Source organism: Pezoporus wallicus, unplaced genomic scaffold (assembly GCF_028554395.1).
Source record: "Pezoporus wallicus isolate ANWC-B61680 ecotype Strahan unplaced genomic scaffold, APGP_CSIRO_Pwel_v1 contig_11395, whole genome shotgun sequence".
In the NCBI taxonomy this organism is placed as follows: domain Eukaryota; kingdom Metazoa; phylum Chordata; class Aves; order Psittaciformes; family Psittacidae; genus Pezoporus; species Pezoporus wallicus.
The window spans coordinates 596,281-620,905 of record NW_026636241.1 but is presented as its reverse complement, the minus strand read 5'-3'; the positions used below and the strand labels follow the sequence as shown (position 1 = coordinate 620,905).

Genomic DNA, 24,625 nt, shown 5'->3' with positions numbered 1-24,625 from the left:
ATGCCCACTGGCAAGAGAGAAAGAATGGGGAGTTCGAGCCATGTCCACTTGAGCGTGGTGGTGTTTAAGGTGGGACAGTGCTGTGGAAACCCAGATCAACATAGAAAGGACATGGAGCTGTTGGAGCAAGTCCAGAGGAGGCCACGAGGATGCTCAGGGGCTGGAGCACCTCCTGTATGAAGACAGGCTGAGAAAGTTGGGGCTGTTCAGCCTGGAGAAGAGAAGCTGCGTGGAGACCTCAGAGCAGCTTCCAGTGTCTGAAGGGGGGCTATAGGGTTGCTGGGGGGGGACTCTTCATTAGGGACTGTAGTGACAGGACAAGGGGTAACAGGTTCAAACTGAAGGAGGGGAAGTTCAGGTTGGAGATAAGGAGGAAGCTCTTCCCTGTGAGGGTGCTGAGGCGCTGGCACAGGGTGCCCAGAGGAGCTGTGGCTGCCCCATCCCTGGCAGTGTTCAGGGCCAGGTTGGACACAGGGGCTTGGAGCAAGCTGCTCTAGTGGAAGGTGTCCCTGCCCATGGCAGGGGTTGGAACTGGATGATCTTAAGGTCCCTTCCAACCTTCATTGATTCCATGATTCCATCCCTGGGTCTCTGTTACCTGCACCCTGGCTGCCGCAGAAACCAGGATGGGCACAGCTGGGACGTAGTAGGAGGATGCCAGGAGCGGTGCCGTTCCCTTTTCCAGGTTTCCAGGCTCTGCAGTGGGGAATACCCTGCTGGATTCGTGTTCATCCCTCCCCGCCTCCCCGTGGGCATGCCTGTGCAGCTCGCGCGGGGTTTGGAGATACCTGGAGCACGTCTCCCCAGATACTGGAAGCGCTGCAGCCGTGGTGTCCCCATTGGGGAGTTTCTGTTTTTGAGAGATCTCAAGATCTGGCTTTTCAAAGGCTCAGCAGAGGCAGGTCAGGGCAGATTTTAGAGCAGTCAGCATCCAACCTGTGCGCCCTGTGCTGAACCCTTCGAAGAATCTGGGTCCTGCAGCTCCCTCCGTTAAAAACAAGCTTTCCAAATGCCAGCTGGCACATGGGTGCTGCTGCTCCGGAGCAGGCTTTGGACACTGGCACGGGCTGTACCTGGTTGGTGAGGCCTTCCTGGGGCAGGGCTGAGGAACCCCCCTGGAGCTACAACTGCAGCAGGATTGAGCCGCTCGCTTGCTTTGATTTGAGCTTCAAAGGCAAGCTGGCAAATAATGGATGTTTCAGCTCGGTGCCTGGCTCAAAAAATGGGGGTGAGGAGGTTGGCTGGGAGGGAGTTGGGGGGGATCTGCCTTTGGTTAAAACATTATCAGGGACTTCGGAAGGAAGGAAAAGCCCAAAGTTTCGGTTTTGGCCAGCCTGAAATACCGTGTTCAGTGCAAAACAAAGGATCTTCATCTTGGTGTCAACTCCGTTCAAGTTCTTGTTGTGAAGAAGTCTCCTTTTTTCCACAAGTAAATTGTGGTTTTGACTTTGAAATCATGAGTTTTATTTGGCAAACCTCTCAGTGAAATCCTCTGACATGTGGAGAGATGCTGCAGCCATTTTCCAGTCAGACCCCGTTGCCCACAACTAATTCTTCAATTAGCATTTGAAATCCAGACTTTCCCGATGAAATCATTGCTCCTCATCAAGAAGATGTCCTTCAGCTGCTTCAGAGCTTTCTTAGTGGCTCCAGCATCCCCTTACTTGCTTCCAGGTGCAGCTCAAACTGTTAACTGCAGGGTTTAAAGCCATTTCTCAGCTATAGCATTGCCCTTTGCATGGCAGCCTGCATGCTTGTGTAGATTCTGATGTTACTTCAGGGTTCAGACCTTGCGGGGAGAAGCTGTTTGGGAGAAGGCCTTGATTCTGGGGCTGCCACTGACCCCTTCAGCTACAGAGGCTGGGCCTTGCCTCCTCCCAGGCACATTTTGAGCAGGAATTGTGAAGGCAGCACGGGATGATGGCACATCTTCCCTGGAATTCCTTCTTCCCAAGGGACGTCCCTGGCTAGGCATATTCTAACAGGTCTGTCAATAGTGCTCTTTAACTGCCAGATCTTGAAGTGTTTGGGGTTTCTTTGTGAATCTGGAAAAGGATTTTGGACTGTGGGAGGTGGCAGTTTGAAATGGGAAAACATTGCCTATTGATGGAGTGTCCTTTATCTCTTTTAGGAGATCTCCAGCAACAAGTCAGCCTCCTGTGTCCAGAGTTAACCTGCAAGGTACGTGTGTGGCTTTGATAACCACCTGCAAGGTCAAATTGCACATCATTTACCAACACCTACTTTTCTGCCCCCTCTTCCTGGTGGATTTCTGGGCTCATAGAGCTTCTTCTGGCTTGCTCGTGCAAAAGTACTAGGAGAGAACCATCAAGGCCAAAATGTTGTTACTGTGGTGGGTTGGGGTTGGGGTTTATCCTTGTGTGTTAGCATAGGCGATGAACACGATTTTGGTCTGATAGCCACGGCCACAGTGACTGCTCTTCTCCCAAGTCCCTGTGCTGCACAGGCCTGGACAAGCCCCAGCCTACGAGCCTTGAACAGGCTCAGACACAGCTGTATTTTTTTTTACCCTGTTTATTTCAGTTTGTTTCCATGTGATCTATGTAAAAAAATGTGATCTGAAGAACCTCGCTCAGGTGAAACTTCCCCCGCTTTCAGCAGGCTGCCCTGCAAGGGCATTTTTCCATCTCTTTTGACACCTACATGTAGCAATCAAAGGAGAGCAGAAGTCAGGGAGCGTGGCTCATCCCAGCTTCTCCCTGTCTGCTCCCCGTGTCCCTCAGTCTCCTTGTCCTCACCCCCCCGTCAGCTCAGAGACCACAGCAAACACAGATAGGTCTGGCTACAAGCAAGGAGCAAGGTAGGGTGAAGTGCTGAGGGTGGGAAGCAGAGGCAGCCTGCTGCTTACTTAGGGCAAGTTTATTTCCACCCCTGGGTTTAGCCGTGCAGTGCTGAGGGCTTGTGGGACCCCTCTGCAGAACAGAGCTGGCCCTATTCGCGCTAATTTAAAGGTTACTCCCACAGGGAAGGAGATAAGACTTGGAGGAGTGCCCATTTGTAGGCTTAATCTCAGCCTTTCCAATAATTACGTGCTTGGAGGGACTCATAAAGCTTAACTTTTACAGTGTGTGAAGCCTGGATAACTCTCCAGCATTTCCTTTCATGCTGGGTAGGATTTACCATCTGGGGACACGTGTAGTCCCGATTAGGCTCCTCAAGCTTTGTTAAGGGGATGTGGAAACCTCTGATGCAGAAACAGAACTGGACAATAGGATCCCCAAGTCCTCTTTCCCTGCCTGCCTGTGACCAGTGCCGAGGCAGAGCCGGCAGGAACGCAGCTCGTCACCTTAGGCAGAGATGTGTTCCAGCAAGACCTCTGATTCCGTGGAAACAAAAGCCATGGAAAACTTCCCGAGACGTGTCTGTGGGAGTTACAAGATTCCTTCCAGGAATTTTTAGGTTAACTTTCTCAACGTTTTCTGTGGAAACAATGGCTTTCAGCATGTTAACACCTTGCGGAGAGTTCTCTGCGATGAGAGCTGTAGGATGCTTGTTCCCTTTTAGCGAACCCAAGCTTCTAAAGCTGGGCATGCACTAAAATCTGAGCTTCCTTTTGGACTGAAGGGCCTGACTCATGTAACTGTAGAGCAAGTTTTGTGTTCCCTGCAAAGCTCCAAGAGACAAAGCCACGGAGAAGAATCCAACTTTTAGCATTTTGAGCCTTGTGATCCTGACTCATGGGTTTTAATGTTTCAGTCCTGGTAATTACAGGTGGATAGATGTAAAATGAATTATATTCGTGTCTCACCTGCGATGTGGAAAAAGAGAATGGCCAGATGTGGAAATGAGCCACGCTGGATGAGTTTTCCATACACAGGCTTTTATTTGGTGACTATGGAAGAAGATTGCAGTTCAGGGTTTGTGGGATTTGTGTTAAGTAGGGAAACACAGGCTGGGTTTGCGTTCCTCAAGTAAACTGAGTTCTTAACCATGAATCTGAAGTGACTTTAGGTGAAATCTTCAAATGAAACAAAAAGGTGTGAGTGATATCATTACATGAGGTAAATTGTGACAGTTTGTAGATGGGACCTCATAGCAGCCTTCCTGTATCTGAAGGGGGCTTATAGGGATGCTGGGGAGGGACTCTTCATTAGGGACTGTAGTGACAGGACAAGGGGTAACGGGTTCAAACTGAAACAGGGGAAGTTTAGATTGGATCTAAGGAAGAAGTTCTTTCCTGTGAGGGTGGTGAGGCACTGGAATGGGTTGCCCAGGGAAGCTGTGAATGCTCCATCCCTGGCAGTGCCAGGTTGGACAGAGCCTTGGGTGACCTGGTTTAGTGTGAGGTGTCCCTGCCCATGGCAGGGGGGTTGGAACTTGATGATCTTAAGGTCCTTTCCACCCTAAACTATTCTGTGATTCTAAGACTAAGAGACATCTTTGAGATTATAAGGAATTGTGTGATTTCCTACGTGAAAGAAGCCAATACTGGCATTGTGAAAGAGCCTGGGGTTCTTGGTTAAATTCCATTTCAGATTATTTGTGCTCATGGATGGTACCGGCTCCCACAGGATCCGGTCTCTCAATCCCTTCCTGGCCAGACCAAGCCGTTGCATCGGCTGCAGGATCACACCCCTGCACTGAGGGCCTCAGGAGGGCCAGTGGCTGTCACGTGTCAGAGCCAGACTCTGAAAGCATCCTGAAACAGGCAGTTCAGAACATAGAATCACAGAATAGTTAGGGTTGGAAAGGACCTTAAGGTCATCCAGTTCCAACCCCCCTGCCATGGGCAGGGACACCTCACACTAAACCATCTCGCCCAAGCCCTTGTCCAACCTGGCTTTGAACACTGCCAGGGCTGGAGCATTCACAACCCCGCTGGGCAACCCATTCCAGTGCCTCACCACCCTCACAGGAAAGGATTTCTTCCTTAGATCCAATCTAAACTTCCCCTGTTTCAGTTTGAACCCATTACCCCTTGTCCTGTCACTACAGTCCCTAATGAAGAGTCCCTCCCCAGCATCCCTATAGGCCCCCTTCAGACACTGGAAGCTGCTATGAGGTCTCCATGCAGCTTCTCTTCTCCAGGCTGAACAGCCCCAGCTTCCTCAGCCTGTCTTCATACAGGAGGTGCTCCAGCCCCTGATCATCCTCGTGGCCTCCTCTGGACTTGTTCCAACAGTTCCATGTCCTCTTTATGTTGAGGACCCCAGAACTGCACACAGTGCTCCAGGTGAGGTCTCGCAAGAGAACATTTGGGATCCTAGCTGGGAGAGGGGACAGGCTCTCCTCGGGGGAGGCCAGCACCCAGGCACCTTCCTCCTTGCTTTTGTGATGGGTTGTGTGCCCTCAGCTCGTGTGCTCCCCATGCTCACGTGAGAACAGAGGTGTGGTGAGGAGCACCAGCGTGGCTCTATCCTGCAGTAACTTACTGTGTGGAAACCAGGACTGTCCTGCATCTCTGGCCTTCTTTACTTGTTGCATTTGGAGTCCCTGCTCTGCTGCATTCCCCAGTTCCCAAAGCCTCTCTGGTTTCTGTAGGAGGCTGGAGTCACTCTGTAGAGCACTTCCCTCCATCCATTTGGTTGCCTTCCTTTCCCTGTTTACGGCCCTTGTTGCGTATTGGAGCTCACCTCAGTGCAGCAGCACACAATGACAGCCATTGACTTTCTAAGGAAGTTTCCGTTTCAGTGCAGCAGAACAAAGATTTTTAGGGGATTATTTATTTTTCTCCAGCTTTTTTTTTTTTTCCCTGGATGGCTTTTGATTTGGAAATGATGAGAGGAAGGAAAGATTTTTCCGATCGGAACACTTCCAGCTCTGTGCCAATGGCTCCTGTGTCTGAAAGGACACGGGGTGGTTTTCCTGACAGTTTTGGAGAAGGAAACAGCAATGTTTTGATTGGGCCTGTGCTGAGGTCCATCCCTCTGGATGAAAGAACATGCTTGGGAATGAAACGTGTTGATACCCTCTCCGTGGGTTAGCCGGCAAAGCTTGGAATTGTATTTTAGCTCTCCCATGTCACACATCGATTCACGGATTTACCACCCCCCGTTGACATCAGTCTGAGCACCTCGTATATGTCTCCTGTTTGTCATTAGTGGAGTGATTTATATCCTGTTACGAAAAGTGCAGAACTCGGGGTTTGAAGCAAACAGGCATACATTAATCAAATTACCCTGGAGGGAGGCGAATCCCATCCAGCTTTTGTGCTGGAGGTAACACGTGCCAGCTGTTTGCTCCAGCTAGGATATTTCAGGGTTTGTCAGTCGGAGGAGCAGACCTGTGGCCATTGCACTCCCAGGGAGTTGCATTGCTGAGGACGCAGGCGCAGGGTGAAGGGAATGAGCTGTGTCGGAATGATGAAGTTCTGCTTTGCTTTCGCTTTCCTCAATGTATGGAAAAGCCTGGCCAGGTTTCTCGTGGCACAAAGTGCTCTCAGGGCCCACACTGATGTCACGGTGGATTTCGGAGCTTTCTCAACCTTCCCACCACAGCCATAAAAGGAAGAGCAGTGTGTATTGAACATCCTGTGTTTTGCCCTTGGTATCGGCTCCGGTAAATGTGGCAGATTTTTCCTGTTGTTTTGTTGGAGATCACAGGACCGCACAGAATTGCTTTTGTGAATTAACCCAGAAACCGTAACATGGAAATACAAAGCCATAAACCCTTACTGAGCTCCTGTCCTCTGCCGCAGGGAAGGGTAATGGGGATACTTCAGGGCATGAGGTTTACAGCAGTACAGAGTGCAGCTGTGCAGGGTTGTGATTGTGCCCCTGTGCTGGGCACTGGTGAGGCTGCACCTTGAATCCTGTGTTCAGCTCTGGGCCCCTCACTGCAAGAGAGACATTGAGGTGCTGGAGCGGGGCCAGAGAAGGGCAGCGGAGCTGGAGCAGGGCCTGGAGCACAAGGGTGATGGGGAAGGGCTGAGGGACCTGGGGGGTTCAGTGTGGAGAAGAGAAGGCTCAGGGGGGACCTGATGGCTCCCTACAAGTGCCTGACAGGAGGATGGAGCCAGGAGGGGCTGGGCTCTGCTCCCAAGGAACAAGGGATGGGACAAGAGGAACCGGCCTCAAGCTGCCCCAGGGCAGGTTTAGATGGAGCTGAGGAACAATTCCTGCCCCAGAGGGTGCTCAGGCATTGGAACAGGCTGCCCAGGGCAGGGCTGCAGGCACCGTCCCTGCGAGTGTTCACACAGCGTGGAGGGGAGGCCTCAGTGCCATGGGGCAGTGGTGGCCTTGGCAGAGCTGGGGAATGGTTGGACTGGGTGAGCTTGAAGGGCTTTTCAGCTTAATTCTATGATCATAAATGAATGCTACCCAGTTGCCTCCTCCGGAGTTACAGAAAGGATGACACGAGCACACTTGCACGTGGTGTCACACAGATGTCTGTGCCATTGCCTTCTTCGTTTCGAAGTGTGGCCTCTCCCACAGTTGCTTTCACTGACCTTTGTTCAACCTGGGGCTCAGTGCATCCATCAGCACCTTCTCTCAATTCAGTTCTCCATTCCCTTGGCATCAGTGGAAGGTCTTTAGTTCCTACCCACTTGATTCAGCTAATAAAATCTTGAACACATCTGGCAGCTCCTGCTTAGCTTTGCTCCTTCCTCCGTATTTATTTACTTCACTGGCCCTAATTCTCTCTGAATTAAATCGTTTGTCTCTGGCTGCCACGTTCAGCCTGAGCCTCTCTTTCTTCCACCCATCTTGGTACAATCTTTTCTCCGTCCTTTTTGTTCCCTTTGTGTTTTGCTCATATTTCACCAACGTTCTTTCTCTCAGCTCAGAACAGGATCAGTGCTGTTTGCTTAGATTCCCAGGATCAGTTTCTCCCTCAGTGCTCCACAGTGCTTGTGTACCTTGTCTTGGTGTGTGTCCTGACTAGCGTAGGCTCCCTCTGCCATACCCATACCTTTGCAGTGCCCGTGTAAAAGCCTCTGTCCCCTCTGTGGGCACTGGGTAAAGGATCCCACTCCTGTGCCATCAACAGAGGTTGTGGAGAAAGCGCTGTACAGGCGTGACACAGCAGGGAGTGAGAAGCCTGTCTGGGGGAATGCTGGGTGCACCCCAGAGCGTGAGCAGCAGCTCAGGGAGGGGATCCTGCCCCTCTGCTGTGCTCTGGGGAGACCCCCCCCTGCAACCCTGATCCAGCTCGGGGCCAGCAGCACAAGAGGGACGTGGAGCTGTTGGAGCGAGTGCAGAGGAGGCCATGGAGATGCTGCGAGGGCTGGAACAGCTCTGCTCTGGAGCCAGGCTGAGAGAGCTGGGCTGGGGCAGCCTGGAGAAGAGAAGGCTCCTGAAGGGGAGACCTGAGAGCAGCTCCAGTGCCTGAAGGGGCTGCAGGAAAGCTGGAGAGGGGCTTGGGACAAGGGATGTAGGGACAGGCCAAGGGGAATGGCTTGAACCTGCCAGAGGGGAGACTGAGCTGAGCTCTTAGGCAGAAGCTCTTCCCTGTGAGGGTGCTGAGGCGCTGGCACAGGGTGCCCAGAGAAGCTGTGGCTGCCCCATCCCTGGAAGGGAATGAGCTTTAAGGTCCCTTCCAACCAAACCACTCTGTGACTCTATGAGCAGAGGCAGAAGTGCCACCTTTCTGCCAAATCAGTACCCAGATGGGCAGTATTTTCCCTCTGCAGTTCATTTGATAGGCAGCAACTTCTAACTGTGAGCAATGCTGACAGGAGCACGGCACCCTGTCAGGGAGCAAACAGTGTCAAACTCTTCCCAGAGCTGCGAAGGATCTGCAGAAACGTTTCTCAACCATGTGCTGCTTGAATGCTTTCAACACTGAACAATCCTGGCCTGTCCTCAGAGTTAACTGTGTCCCCAGCCATGTAACAGAGCTGCCGTGCTCTGCAACCCGAGGCTTTGGGGGTGTAGTGCTTTGGGATATGTCCCACACTGGCTTTTCAGGGCTCATGGGATTAAAGCTTGGTTAAAATTCCTTCCTGGGGGTGGGAGTGAAAGATTGGTGGTTTTCGTGCTTGTGCCTTAGCCTCTGCTTTCCTGTACATCTGCACGTTTGCCTGCGCTTCTCGCATGCCTTTACACGAACTCCAAACTTGGGCTCTTTCATTTCTTATGTGGGTGTAAGATGCACACAGACTCGTGCACGAAGGTTTGTATAGAGCGTAAACAAACCACTGGAGAATGCTGGTGCCCATGCTCACCGAGTCCCAACGCTTTGTTCAGGAGCCCTGTGCATCAAATCTGCATCTGGTGCTGAGGCGCTGGCACAGGGTGCCCAGAGGAGCTGTGGCTGCCCCATCCCTGGCAGTGCTCAAGGCCAGGTTGGACACAGGGGCTTGGAGCAAGCTGCTCTAGTGGAAGGGGTCCCTGCCTGTGGCAGGGCTTGGAGCTGGGTGAGCTTTAAGGTCCCTTCCAACCCAAACCAGGTTGGGATTCTATGAAAGTCAGCTCTTGATTATAAATACCTGTATATCCCAAGCAATTAGCACGGAGCTGATGCTCTTGCACCATACTTCCTCTGCTTGGCGTGTGCAGAATGGCTCTGGGCATAGATGAAGTAGAGGATTCATTTTGAAACACCCTTGGTCTGTTGTGCGTTTGGCTCAAGATGTGGCCCTTTGATTTTGAGAAGGGTTGTACAAGTCAATGTGTGGTGTTTCAGGCTTTTAACTAGAGTGCTGTTACCAAATAGCTGAGCTTGGAAGTAACTGCTTGTGCCCAGTGAATTCAGTGATGCTGGACACTTACCTATAAATACTGTTACCTACAAACCCTAATTTTAAAGGATGCAGGGCTAAAGTGATGCAGACTGCTTAGAAGCTAAGCAGAACTAGAGGAAATCAGGTAGGCGAGCAGCTCCCTGACATGACAGAGCCAAGCACAGGCTGCGGGATGCTGAAGCGCTCCTTCCTGCTGGGCAGAGCTGCGTTTCAAGGTGAACTTTGGGAGTGCTCCGCGGAGCCGGCAGCGCGGTGCCCGAGCTCCGGGCAGCACTGGGGCATCCCGAGGCAGCTCCTGCTCTCTCTGGGGGTAGTTCATTCCGGCAGCGAGTCCGTTTCGCGTGTTGCGCCTGCTGCGCACACACCCCCCCTGCGAGTTGGACTCATGCATCTTAGTAAGTATTTCAGTTATGCTATTGACGTCAATGCAGTCATTAAATAGATTGCCGGCCCTCCCATCAGCAAACCTGTGCCAAAGACCTAGAGGCAGACACATTTTAAAAGAAGAACATCAGGTTTGCTTTTAGCATTTGGAGAGAAGAAGGGAAAAGTTTCCTCTGAAGTCCCCGTGCTTTGCAATAAGGCTTTGGGTTAGGGTGGGTTTCTTTTTATTTTGCTTCATTTTCTAAGCCCCATTTTGTGTGGAGATAATTGCTGCTTTTTATTTAACACGCTTCTGTTGTGTTGCTGTGTGCATAAACAACTCCAAACGAGACTAAAAGAGTAGGGGTTTTGCAACCAGCTGAAAAATGACACTGGTTTTCGGTCTCCCAGCTAGATTTATCTGTGTCTCAAGTGACAGAAGGTATTCAGGCAAACCTGTTTAGCCTTTGACTCCAGAAATTCTGCAAGGATTGATTTCATGACATCTATATAAGAAAATAGCCTTCATTTCTCCTCGGCAGGCTCTGAAGACATACAAGCTAATCATGACTCCATAGCAACACATAAAAACTGTTTTCCCCTCCGCCCCACCTGTGGATGTCACATGAAGATGCTACACGTGCTGCTGCCATCAGGAGCCTGTCACTCCTCCCTGGGGCCCAGCTGCCCTCTGTGGCCGCCGTGCCAGCGGGACTCCCCGTGTGCACTCCCAGTGTCCTGCTGTATTCCTGAGCTGGGCTGGCCGGGGCATCCATTCATGCCCATGGCCAGGCAGATCCCTGCCTCCCGGAGCTGCCATCCTGTCCATTGCTGAAGGCAGCTCTGGGCTGTGCAGGTCTCCTTGCCCAGTGTCAGGAATGGCTCTGGCTGTCAGACAAAGGCTCCAAAGGGGCTGCGGGCTGAGAACCTAAGGATATATATAGATGGCATCCTCACCCAGGTGGAAGGAGTATCTTTCCTTTGACAAGATAAGCAGGTATGTTGTAATCAACAGCAGCAGCGTGTTCCTGAAGAACAGCTGAGGAGCCAAACCACTGTTGTTTGGGTTCTTTTTGGTTGAGGTGGTCGTTTCACTGGTGATACCACACTTGGCTACGCAGGATAATACCAGGCATAGGTTCTGAAAAGGGCTTCTCTTGGACGGATGGTTTCTTTCTGAATGACCCAGGCAACTGCAAACCCAAGGTGGCAACGGAGACATCTTCACAGTGGCATGTTCTTGTTGCGTGCCCCCATTCTCTGTGCTCTTTTAGTGCAGGTCAAGCCCTGAAAGCCCTGTATTGCTTTATTCAGTTCCCGTTTGTTTGGACTGGATTGCTTAAGGCCTCTGTGAAGACAATAAGACTTTGCCATTGCTAATATCGGAGTTGATAAAATCTGTGTTTCTTTTGTTTTCTGTATAGAATGATAATAGTTGCTGTGGGTGAGATTTTGACAGCGCAGCCTTCGGTGGACTGAATCACTTCCATATGAGTTTGAGAAATGTGTATGAGAGCTGAGAGAAAACCCAACCCAAACCAAACAAAAAGCACCCAAACCAAACTTCTGGCAGCCCGAGTTATTCCTTTTTTTTTTTAGGTCATGGGGCACAGTTTGTGCATGCCTTAGTGATGAATAGGGTTCTTCATTGTCCCACTGATTTGAGCCCCTTCAACTTCCATGTCATCAGCCTTTTCCAGCCAGTGGGAGCTGAACTGGGCTCCTGGAAGCACCCATCAGCTCATCCCCGCAGCAGCTATATATAAGTTCCTCCTTCCTCCCCCAAGGTTGAGCTCGGTGCAGCAGCATCGTGTCCCGGACACAGCTGGCCATGGGAGTGTGAGGGGCTGCATCCCAGGCTCTGTGCGGAGACCTTCCCAAGGGGAATGCACTGCACAGATCCCAGAGCCACCAGCCTGGCCTTGGGCAGTCCCAATACTCCCAGCTTTGTCCTCTGGCAGGATCTGATTCCAAGTGTAAGTTGCTTTCTTGTTGTGTTTTAAAACCTCTTTCTGGCTGTTGTGTTTTGACTGTCAGTGGCCAAATCGTTGGGTGCATGGCTGGGCAGGGACCCCACTGACTCTTGTATTTCTTAGTGGTGGTGGGAGCAGTGTTTGATTCTGGGTTATGGGGGCATGTACAGAGGGTAGAGCACTGGCCTTGGTGGGCAGAATCTGATGTACACATGGAATTTGATCATTGTCCTCTCTAGGACAATGGTCCTCTCTAGGGTAGACGTTTTGCCCACCAAAGTTAACTCTTCAATTATAGGATAACAATGATAAAGATTAAAACTTTAAGAGCTTTTAAAATCAATATCTAGAATTAAAAGCAGGAGTAAAGGATTGCTAATGCATTTTTTCCTCTGTTCCATGAGGGAATTGCATCCACTTTGAGATATGGTTTAGACTCGCCAATTCCCAACTGGTGAGCCTCAACAATGAACACATTGACCGTCTCCAATGTTCCAATTCCCCAGTAATGCTCTGGTTTTGTTCCTGGTATCTGTTCATCTCCTGATTGACTCAAAAGATTTCTATAGGGAAGCATGGAATGCTTATTACTGTGAGCATGATGGCATTGTGCAACCGGTAACGAATGTTGCGCTACTGCTTAATGAAACACTTTATTGTAATAGTGTTTTCTCTGTGAGAAGTGTCTAAATGACAGCCTCAAGTAGTGTATAATTGCAATACTTTTTTGACAGGGAGGAAACAACTGTTAATTATTTATGGTTATTAATAAAACATGCCAGGTTCTGAAGTTAACTCAGCTCACTGGCAAAAGAGGAATGCTTGCAAAGATTGATGTGTTTTAAGCAGTAGACTTTAAACACCATCTAAGTAAGCCTGTCCGTGTGGAAGATGCTTTCATATTTTAGGGCGTCATTGATTGACATAATTTTAGGAATTCAGAATGTAAAAAAAAAAAAACCAAGGAAAAAAAAACCCAACTGAAAGAAAAAACCTCCAAAATGCAGCATGGTCTTGATTTGGCAGTGACTGCCTTTTGATTTTGTATTCAGTCCCCTGCCTGCTGAAGGCCAGAGGCAAACAGCCCATTACCAACCAGAACAGGAGCAGGGGCTGACCCAAGGTTAGACACTGGCTTGTGTCGTTCACTAGGAGCCATTATTCAGTACTAAATACTTACGTAGGAGCCATTACTCAGTACTAACTACTTCTGTAGTTAGATTGAATTTTAGAAGAGCTATGCTTTCTAATGGAGATCTTCTGGTGTAAATCTGCTGTCATAAATATACCTTTCCAAGAGGAAATTAAACATCTATGTGTATGAAAACCTTCTACAACACCTCCACAGTCTGCAAAAGATCTCTTTAACAGATGGTTTTGTGCTGTACCTAAAAGGCTCCAGGATCCAGGCGCTGGGAGCAGGGCTTTGGGTCCAGCCTGCCAGGGCCCTTCCAGCATGTTCCAGACACCTCAGTGTTTTCCCTTAAAATGAGTTGAATCCAGTTAGGCCTTTCACACCTCACTTGGGCTTAGGAGCTTAGCACTTAATACCAAACTGAGTCTAAAATGTCACATTTTACAAGCAGTGTATTTTTCTTTAAATGCCATATATTAAGTTGACAAAAGCAGGACACGGAGCAATTGTATTCTCTGAAAACCCAGAGTGCTGTTCCAAGAAGTGGAAAAGGCAGCCTGTCTTCCTGCTCCTTCCCTCCCTTCCTTCCACCTTCTCTCTCTGGCTTCATCCGAAGTGACCCGAAATGGTGGTCCTGCTGTTACCAACTTGAGTGCAGGATATTTGGATCTGCTGTTCTAGAGGACATGGTATAACCGTCTGCTCCAATGAGTTGAGCCTAGTGTGGGGCCCAGCCATGGGCAAAATTCCATGTTTACTCACTCACAGGTTAGCAAACCCAAGCGAGGGTTTGTCACTAGCAGATCTTGCTAGAATTTGCTGGTTGTGAAATGTTTCCCTCCCTTTCTTCCCTAAGATCCTTCTTGAAGAAGAGAAATCCAGATACAAGTTTCCAGTGTGAGTGTTTTCTGGGTTAGCAGTCGTACTTTATGGCATGTGGTCCGCATCCAGATCCTACTCAAATATGAATGCTGGGCCTTCATCTCAATTCAAGCTCTTTGGGCAGGGTATTTCCCGAAATTCCTGTTACTGAAATGTCACTGGTTGCAGCTTCCTGAGTTCCAAGTCCATGGTGTGAAACTCTGCAGTGTTTCCATCCCCCTCCAGTGGGAACGGGCTCCGTAGGTAAAAGCCAAAACCCTGTTACTCGCACGTTGTAGATCAGCAACGCGAAAATGAAACCCAAGGAGAGATGATGCTCACAGCACATTTTTCAGCAGCAGCTGCTCCTTCTGAGCCTGCCTTTGTACCACGGCCAAATGTGGTCGGTTTAACATGCTGCTGGAATGGCTCTGACTGCAAACTGCCCGGAGTGGAAGTCATGTGCAGCTTCGAGTCAGATGCTTCACAGAAACTGCGTGAATTTCACCCAATTTATTCCACAGAATTAATGGTTTCGGAGAAGCAGTGCTGGGGCAGAGACCTTGGCCAAGGCTCACACAATCTGCCTCTCTTTTGCTGCTAAATGGCAGAAATTCCAAAAGGTGCCACAGAGCATAAAACTGGAAGCATAAAAAGCAACCACTGGAATCATCTGCGGCAGCCAACCTGTGTTTGACCTGCAGTGGGGAACGTTTCCATTTCCACGGCCATTTAATCTGATGTTTTAACTGGGGTTCTTAATCAAGGTGCCTGTAATGTAGGTGACATTTTGATTTCCTTGCACTCAGTTTGAGGTGCTTAAAGAAGTATATTTTGAGGGCCTTAATTAAATGTATTTTGGGAGTGAAAGGCTGTTCTTACCTGTGCTGGCTGCAGTGATTTGCCAAGTGCTTACACTTCCACGTCTGCCTGGCATTTCCATTGCTGGGGTCAAGTTTATCCTCCCTCTGCCCCTTGAAGGCATCTCTGACTGCTCAGTTCTGGTGTTAAGAGCCTGATTTGGGATAGGACTGAGAGCCTAGGTTTGAGGAGAGTAGTTGTACAGGACTCAGACCTCCAGATTTAATCACCCTCTGCCTAAAATGATCCAGATGTAAGGAAAAAACATAGATAAATTATTATCTCATGTTCTATTTTATCTGTTTGTGATTATGGATAAGCAAGTATTGAACCTGTTGCTGTGTCCTTGGCAGGGTCTGGGGAAATACGGTCCAATTCTGACCCATGTCCCAAACACATGGGATCATAGAATAGTTAAACCTGGTGCCCAGGGTGTGATAGCCTCAGCCTGAAGGTGACACAGAGGCACAGTGGAGATCAGCACCTGAAAGGATTAATGTGGAATATTAAAAGCTGTCAAAACAAATGATGCTGGTTTGTAGGATCCTGACATCTCCCTCTTCCTCCCCACCCTTTTACCAGTGGGACTTACTCTGTGCTTTTAAACAGCTTATTCTAACAGGCTGTACGTGCAGTAGTAAACAGAGAGCACACTGAGTCACTGCTCCAACAGCTGAGGTGGTTCACAAGGGTGGATTAATACAGGTGATTGGCACAGAGAATATTTGGGCTCTGTTCTCAGCTGCTGCAGGTCTAAAGGTCTTTAGGTTTGGGACTTGAGGCTCACTGCAGATGTTACCGTGTTTGCTTGCGCAAAAGGTGACTCTGTACATCCCAGGGTGCCACCAGAGAGCGATGTGAAGGGCATTAGCTCAACGGCCAGAGCATTCCGTGTTTTCAGAAGCAGGAGGAGCACAGATGAAGAAACATCTCTTTTCAGTGTGTGTGCTTTCAGCTGGTTCATGCTATTTCTGCTGGTCCTGCTCCGTACCCGACCCACGAGCTGCAGTGAGCAATGCCCTGCCTACCCACGGTGCAGCTCCGTGCAGTTGCAGATCAGGCGATAGGGCTTACTCAGAGTATCACCTGAAAAGCAAATGTGGCAAAACAGGCCGTTTTCTGCAACGTGCTGAGTACCCGCTGGCTCTGGGGCTCAGCTGCAGGATGACAGCTTCTTCCTTTCCTTTCCGAGGCAAAATAAGGACAGAAGGTTCAGCTAAGGTAAATCAGAGAGGCAGACATTACCTTTTGGGTGCGTAAAATACCTGTTGGAGGAATCCAGATTAAAATTCCAAACTGAGGCAGTTGTTCAAGCTTCCATCCTATAGGATAATGCTTTCAAAAAATTGCATTTAGACATGAAAAAAAAACCCACATTATATTGATTTATGCTTTTAATTATACTCGCTAATTAATATCATTTAAATGGCTGGCATGGTGGCTGGCAACCAGGACTCTATGCCCAGTCATCGCAAGGCTGAGATCAGGGCACAAAGGTTGGTATGTGTCTTAAAGAATTCCAGTGAATTACGGTTGGGATGCTTCCAGGAACCACATTCTTAACTTTTATATTGAAGACCTTCAGGAAATTAAATGGAGAGGAAGGGAAGGACAATTTGGTGTTGATCCCCAACCTTTCCAGGAGTGAAGAAAACTGATTCAAGCACGTCTAACATGTTACCAAGAGCCTGTTCCCTGCTGCTTGCCTTGTTCTGACCCTCATTTAGAGTTTCTGAGTAATTTTCCTCACGAAGAGCTATGGATTATTCATAAACTTTGTCTTTATATCTGATGCCTGTGGCCAAGTGTGAGCCTTTCAGGTAAATCAGCACTGTGCTTTTTACTGCCAGGATTCATTGCAGAGCTTCCTTTTCCATTCCCTACTCCAGGATTTGTTTCACCACAGTCAAAGGGCTTTAACTCTTGTATCTCCAGGTTAACCAGTCTTAAAACCTGATTTAACATCTATAGGTGGGCATGTGGGTGAAAGTAATGTTGAATTCTGTGGCAGATCCCACTGCAGACCTTTTTGTTTGTGGCTTACAGAGCTCATATGCAGCAGTGAAATAGGGAATGGTTGGTCCCTTGCATCTTTCATGGTTCGGGTATGAGTTTGGGTTTTCCCATCTTGTCAAATTGAAATCGTTGCTGTGGTCTGTCTAGATAGTTCCTTCCTTGTCTTAGGCCTGTTGTGAAAGTCAGCTCGTGGTTTCTCAAGGAGTAGTTCTCAGTTTTGCAGAGATACAGAGCATCACAGCTTCTCTGGGCACCGTGTGCCAGCGGCTCAGCACCCTCACAGGGAAGAGCTGCTGCCTTTATATCTAACCTGAACTCCTGAGCATGCATGGGGACAGCTCAGGGGAGGGAGGCAGTGGGCTCAGCCATGGGCCAAGAGCCCTGCTCCAGCACACACACATCAGAGCGTGGCACCAGGTAGCGCAGAGCAGAAGTCCTCAGCCCGGCTGCGGATGAGCCAGCTCCGGAGCCGGAAGCTGTCTCGCCACAACAGCCCAGGATGGTGCCCCACCTAATTAATGCTGTTGAAAGGCAGCACTAATTACACCTAGGTGGAGTGCCTCCTTAGCACAGCCCTGCTGCTTCCAGGATCCAAGTTGGTTTCCCTGCACGTGTAAAGCTTACCAGCCCTCTGCGAGCCTGCCCACATGTATCAAGGGAGATAATAGACGGCACAGGTAAATCCAAAGTCGTTTCATAATCATATCCTGCTTTTTCAGTGGCTTTCTCACACTCCTGCATTCACATGCAGGCCATGTGCTCAGGAAGAAAACATGTCTGCTCACACAACATCTTACTCTGATCCAGCCTTGTTTAGCTAGGAAAACAAAACCGCAATCTGGGCACCCCATGATTAGCAGGAAATGGGGATTTGGGTTTTAATCCCTGCTCTCAGCAATAGGTCTGGGCTGAAGGCTTCTTTCGGCAGCTTGTTAGAACCACTGGTCACCTCCATCCGCAGCCTGCGGCTCTCTGGGCTGTTTTCACTGTGCTCTGTGGAGCAGTGAGAGCTGAGTGTATCCCAGACGCACACTTTCAGTTGAGCAAAGAGGAGTGATGGGGATTCACTTCGTTTACAAACTCATCATGACCTTGGTAACTGTGATCTGTCTTCAGAAACGTGTTTGAGGTCTGTGTTTGTTCCCATACAAAGCATCATCTGGTAAATCATTTTCAGCGTTCTCCTTGAAGGCCTTTCTTTTAAGTACATTGTCAGTCTTCTCTACTCGGTTTTGAGATCCTGTGGAGGAGAGGTCTCCCTTGCCTTGTGTTTTCCCTCCTGTCTCGTGATTAAGGCAGGAATCCTACAGGGCAACAGGAATCAAGCCCGGTCAGTAAAATGATAACGTGCCAAACTGTGTGTTTGCTCCCCGAGATAAAGTTGGAACTGAACAATCTTTCCCGTTCCTTCCACAGGCCAAGATTAGATTCTGCCCCTCTTGCCATTTCTGCTTCTCCCTCTCCGTGGACTGAGGAATTCCTACTATGCAGGCAAATCCCGTTCCCAGATTCCCCCGTGATATTGCTGCTAAGTGACATCTGACAAGATGCTTCCTGCATTTTGTTACTTCCATTTGGCACCATAAAAGCACTGTCACTTACACTTCTGATTTGTGGCAGACACTGTATTGTTCACTCCTGTGGCTGCTGGGGGGGAAGGACACTGCTGAGATGGGAGCTGCCCTGTGGTAAAACTCCGGGATGAGGTGATATCTCCAATCTCAACCCTTCTGCAGAGCTGCTCCAGTTTTCCTCAGTCATTAGCATTTCAGATTAAACCTTTAGGCTTATCTTCAGATCAGAAATTATCTCTCTGGGAAGCTTCCTAGGCTCCTATTAGACACATTAAGGTGTTCTTGGTGATTACTGCTTGGTTTTGCAACTCATTGTCATGCAAAAGGTGCAGTGTTTGGGAATCTTGATCTTTAATCTTTATACTGTAGGGACAGGCCAAGGGGAATGGCTTTAACCTGCCAGAGGTTGAGGAGACTGAGATGAGCTCTTAGGCAGAAGCTCTTCCCTGTGAGGGTGCTGAGGCGCTGGCACAGGGTGCCCAGAGAAGCTGTGGCTGCCCCATCCCTGGCAGTGCTCAAGGCCAGGTTGGACACAGGGGCTTGGAGCAAGCTGCTCTAGTGGAAGGGGTCCCTGCCTGTGGCACGGGTTGGAGCTGGGTGAGCTTTAAGGTCCCTTCCATCCCAGACCATTCCCAGGTTCTCTCATAAGTGCTGCTTGTGGGCACCCGCAGTGATTGCCACAAAGCCTGGCAAAATCCAGGGACTTCTCCAGCACCCGCGATAATAAACCGCAACCCCTGGACTCACACCCATTGCTTCAGCCCCTGCCTGCTCACTGCTAAGAGCCAGTGTCTGCTCAGTGAGCTGCCAGCCCGTGACCTGCTTCTCATGCCCTGGCTGTGATGCACCCCAGCCACTGGTGGGTGCAATCAGCACTCCTGCAGGTTTGTCCAGTTCTGCCTTAACTGGCTCCATCAGGGCTTGGCTCTCGCTCCAGGCTCACCTCTTGCCATGAGTTTCCTTGCAATGTTTCATCTTTGCCTCAAAACTGTGGTTGGGCCCCTGTGACGTATCCCCAGCTGCTCACCCTGGGGTGGGAAGCAGGAATTGGGGTCAAAGGAAAGCTCAGGGGAGCAGGCTGCCCGGCACCAGGGCTCTGCAGAAGCTCTCCTGTTTGCCCAGGGCTTCCATTTGCTGCTTGCTCTCAAGACTCCGTCACTGTCACAAGATTAATTTCACCTGCCTTCAGCCACCTAAAAATTACAGACCCATCTTTAGCAGTGGCTGGGTTTAGAAGGAAACATCTTGTGAGCTGGGGAGCAAACCATCCTGTTGTGCAGGAAGATCAGGAATTTCAGCAGAAGCCAACTGGGTGAAGCAAGGAGCTTCTTGGCGAGCCAGTGCAAAAAGAGCAGGCCAAAAGTGAGAAGGGCTGGCAACAAAGGAGGGATGTACAAGTGCTGTTTGGGTATGAGGGGTGAAGCAGGGCAGGCCAAAAGCTGGTGGAGCTGTGACTAATGAGGGGACTCCAATGAAGCAGGGAAAGGACCTTCAGAGAAGATGTTAATCTATGGTGGAAGCAGCCTGGTGACGTCTGGTACATGGAAGGCCAAAGTACTCAGTGTCTTTTTCATCTCAGTCTTTACAGACAGAGTCTTTGCCTGGGCCCTGGCACCTCCCAGCCTGCTTAAGAAGGAGAGGGATGGAGGGCAGTAAGGGAGAAGCAGGCTAGGGGTGACTTAGAGGAGGTGGATGTGTTCAAATCCATGGCATTGGACGGGATTCAGGCTGGAGATGCTGGCTGATGTGACTGTAAGGTCAGTGTGTGTCATTCGTGAAACACTGTGGTCCTTGGGAAGGTCTGTGGCAACAGGAAAAAGGTCCATGTTTGAGAATAGCAAAGGGGATCTGGGGAACTATGGAGCACTCAGACTCTTGGTCACTGGAGAGGTCACTGAGGGTGTCCACTGGAGTCTATTTCCAGACACATGAAGGACAGGAAAGCAGATTGGAAATGGTAGATGAAAGCTCCAACCTCCTCCTGCCAGGGCTAGGGAGGCTATCCTGGCTGTGGGGACACCGCGGGTGCGTATACCATAAGCACTTTGGCACCATTTCCCACGGCATTCCCATGTGGAAGCTGAAGCAGCATTGGCGGGACAGCCAGCCTGTTGGCAGGGTTGGATACTGCTGCACTGCCAGTCTCTCAGGGCGGTGATGAAGCTGCATGTCCAGCTGGTGGCTGATGACAGGAAGGTCTGGGGTATCTGATGGTGCCCTGCAGCTCCTGGAGCATCAGGCCAATGTTGTGTTGGTGATACTGGAGCCAGTCCTGCTGGGGGGTGCGAGGCTGAAGCCGATGACCTCCAAAGGTCCCTGCCAGCCAGCTCTGAGACCGGGATAGGGAGCTGCCTTCTGCAGCTGATGGAGGATGACAGGCACCTCCGGAGGGTGATTCAGCCCGTCGCAGCCGTGGTGCTGAGAATAGACCAGGATCACCCCTCGGAGGTCCCACAGCCACTTTCCACTGGGCGCGGGAGCTTAGGTGATTAACTTGTAGATGGCTAAAGATAGCCCAGCTGAACCCCCCACCCAGTGACATTTCTGCAGGCTAATATTACTGCTGCTCTGCTTTGCTCAGGTTACACCGCAGCTGATGGGGCAGCGAGGCCTCGGCTGTTGACTCAGAAACATCACTGCTACTATGGCAGTGGAGCAGGGAGCAGGCGGCCCGGGCTCCTGGCGTCGCGGCCGAGTCACGCTGCAGGCATTCCTTCCGTCACCGGGAGCCTCTGCTTCAGTGCTGAAATGAGCTGTGCCTTCTTCCTTCTTGGGAAGGCTGCCGCGTGGGGACGTGAAGCCATTTGGGTTTGTGTCATTCCCTACAGGCGGGAGGTTTTCCTTTCTCCCTCTCATATTCCTCTCCCCGGTCCCCGTGAAGCATCGCTGCTGGCTCCTCGGAGTCTTCCCGTTTGGACCTGGATGTGTCCCTGATGTTCTTGGCGGGTGCTGTTTTAATCGCTGCCTTGGCATCTTCAGCACTGTTGGAGCCTTTTTAATAGGAACTGAGTTTTCCCAGCAGCCCTTCTGGGCAGGCGGACCGGCAGGTCCCAGGAAGGACCTGTCTTTCATTAGGGAACGTGTAAAGCCGGGCTCCTCAGCAGTGCATCAGAAGAGCTCATTTCTTCTGCTCCTTGTTGTTGGGAAAACAGAACCCCCAAAGCAGACTGCCCCCCAAACCCTTGGCCGGGCTTTGCCTGTGGCTGTCGCACGCTCTCCGCAGTGGTTTCAGCCTCCCTGGCGTTATTCCTGGCAGCAGCATCGCGCTCATTTCCTGGCATTTTTCGCAATTAGCAGTAGAAAGCTTTCACTTCGTTTTTTTGGGTCTCTATCTTCCTCTGTCATCTCCGAACACAGACTCCATTGTTTCTGCTGCTTCGGAGCCTCTCTTAAGGTTTTGCGTGTGCTCCCGCACAGCTGGATCTCTTCCAGTGCCACCTCTTCGGTGCACCTCTAGTAGTGGCTTTGCCCGTTAATCCCATCATCGCTCTTTGCGGGGGTTCCCTGCCCTCTCTTACCACATCTCCTCTGTTAGTGCTGGGGATGGAAAAGTCCACGTTTCTGAAATGGGTTTGTGCAAAAAAAAGGGACGTGGAGCTGTTGGAGGAGTGCAGAGGAGGCCATGGAGATGCTGCGAGGGCTGGAGCAGCTCTGCTCTGGAGCCAGGCTGAGAGAGCTGGGCTGGGGCAGCCTGGAGAAGAGAAGGCTCCTGAAGGGGAGACCTGAGAGCAGCTCCAGTGCCTGAAGGGGCTGCAGGAAAGCTGGAGAGGGGCTTGGGACAAGGGATGTAGGGACAGGCCAAGGGGAATGGCTTTAAGCTGCCAGAGGGGAGACTGAGATGAGCTCTTAGGCAGAAGCTCTTCCCTGTGAGGGTGCTGAGGCGCTGGCACAGGGTGCCCAGAGAAGCTGTGGCTGCCCCATCCCTGGCAGTGTTCAAGGCCAGGTTGGACACAGGGGCTTGGAGCAAGCTGCTCTAGTGGAAGGGGTCCCTGCCTGTGGCAGGGGTTGGAGCTGGGTGAGCTTTGAGGTCTCTTCCAACACAAATCATTCTACAAAGCCCTTCTGGGGTCCTCACACATCATCTCTCCACCGGCTGAGCTCACCTGATTTTAAGTTTTGGTGGCTATTAGAGAGGAAAAGAGAGGCGAAGGAGACAAAAAAGGCAGGGTGGCCTGTGTGATTTAACAAGGTACTCGTGTGCTCATGGCTTAGCTAAAGGTCACAGTAGGAGCTCCCATTCCCTTCCACAAGAGCATGTGGCTATTTTAACTTGAGAGCGAGATTCGCTACCTGCCCTGCAATCACCAGCAGCCAGTGTCTGGCATCCCTCTAAAACCCCGGAGCATGTTCAGGAAAACAGGTTTATCAACCAAGGACATGCCAAAACTTGATAGGAGAGAGAGGGCCTTGTGCAGGCTGTCAGCCATTTACCCTTTGCCTTCCCTAATGTATCTGTGGTTACTTACAGATCGTGTGGACATGTTTACATATTTATCCTTGACAATGCCGAGTGAATAACTGACACCAAAGGATTTATTTGTTTAATGCATCCTGTATTCATGACTACCCGTGAGCACAGAGCTATTTCCTTGAATTAAACCACTGTTCTAAGAGATCCAACAAATAGAGCTGTGAAAATGGTCTGGAGATGGGCTTGAAAATCCACAGGAAGGAAAATCAAAGGGGCAAAGGACAACTGCAGTGATTCATGTAAAACCTGCCATGGAAATGGCCAGGTCTGGTAGCACTATCTTACAAACTGCAAGCACTGAAAAAACCCTGTATCCTGGATGCCCAGGTTTCCTTTATAGATGCCCTCTATGTTTTTCAGTGTTCAGGAAGCAGATTTCCAGCTACTTTCCCAAGCAAAGAATCCAGACATGTACCTAAGAGAAGGTATCATCCAAAAGCAAGATGTACCCAGCAGAACTACTCAACACCACACATGCTGGCAACACTGCCAGAGTACTAACGTGTTCCCTCTTGTAGGTTTATGGACACTTGTGCACTCCCAGTCTGCTGGACTGCAGGGCTGGAATGACAGAGCAATCCAAAATCATGGGAACGACAGCAGGATTGATGCACTTCCCTCCTCCCCAGCAGTTCATTGTAGGCAATGAAACTAATTATATCTTTTGCAAAGATAAGTGCAGATGTGCTAAGAAAGGCACAGAGCCCCAGCACCTGTGGAACAGGAGGAGCCAGTATGTTCTTGAGCAATTCCCTGAGCAAATGGATGAGCCGGCCCTGCTTCCCCCTCCCCATCATGTATCTGGGGCTCCAGTTCAACCAGTAACTCTAGCTGCCCCCTCTCACATTTCTCACACCTGCAGCTATGCTGCAGCCTCCCTGCAGTGTGCAAAGGGAGGTGGGAGTAAGGGTGAAGGGTTCTTGGTTTGCTCCCCAGCATGATGCAGCTGCGATGGGCACTGGGAGAGCCATGAACCAGGGCTGGAGCTCAGCAGGGACACTGCAGATGGCACAGACACCGCATGCAAATGGGCAGAGAGCTGCCTGTTTCCAAGTAACACTTCCAGTATCACAGAATCCCAGCGTAGTTTGGGTTGGAAGGGAACCTAATGCTCATTGAGTTCCTACCCCTACCACGGGCAGGGACCCCTTCCACTAGAGCAGCTTGCTCCAAGCCCCTGTGTCCAACCTGGCCTTGAACACTGCCAGGGATGGGGCAGCCACAGCTTCTCTGGGCACCCTGTGCCAGCGCCTCAGCACCCTCACAGGGAAGAGCTTCTGCCTAAGAGCTCAGCTCAGTCTCCCCTCGGGCAGGTTAAAGCCATTCCCCTTGGCCTGTCCCTAACAAGCCCTTGTCCCAAGCCCCTCTCCAGCTTTCCCCTTCAGGCACTGGAGCTGCTCTCAGGTCTCCCCTTCAGGAGCCTTCTCTTCTCCAGGCTGCCCCAGCCCAGCTCTCTCAGCCTGGCTCCAGAGCAGAGCTGCTCCAGCCCTCGCAGCATCTCCATGGCCTCCTCTGGCCTCGCTCCACGTCCCCCTTGTGCTGCTGCCCCAGAGCTGGATCAGGGCTGCAGCGGAGGTCTCTGCCGGCCTGCTGAGATATGGGCTCTTAGTCATTAGTAGTCAAGGGCTGAGAAAGGTAAATGCAGCCTTCAGTAAACATCAATGATATCTACACTGCTCACAAAGTAATAATCTGTCATTCACATGATTAACCAGAGCATCTCTC

General features: G+C 50.5%; 1 protein-coding gene across 5 annotated transcripts in view; it reads left to right on the top strand.

The window, feature by feature from the left end:
• PDE4B (phosphodiesterase 4B) overlaps nt 1–24,625 on the top strand; it is a 220,507-nt gene that overhangs the window by 158,861 nt on the left and 37,021 nt on the right. For 3 of the 5 annotated variants that reach the window (XM_057399212.1, XM_057399213.1, XM_057399214.1), the window contains one exon: nt 2,132–2,181. In XM_057399212.1, coding sequence (XP_057255195.1) covers nt 2,132–2,181 — 50 coding nt within the window. Of the gene's footprint in view, nt 1–2,131; nt 2,182–7,320; nt 7,337–7,965; nt 7,993–10,849; nt 11,007–20,536; nt 20,549–24,625 lie in introns of those variants that run through there. The other 2 variants (XM_057399218.1, XM_057399215.1) reach the window with 2 other exon arrangements.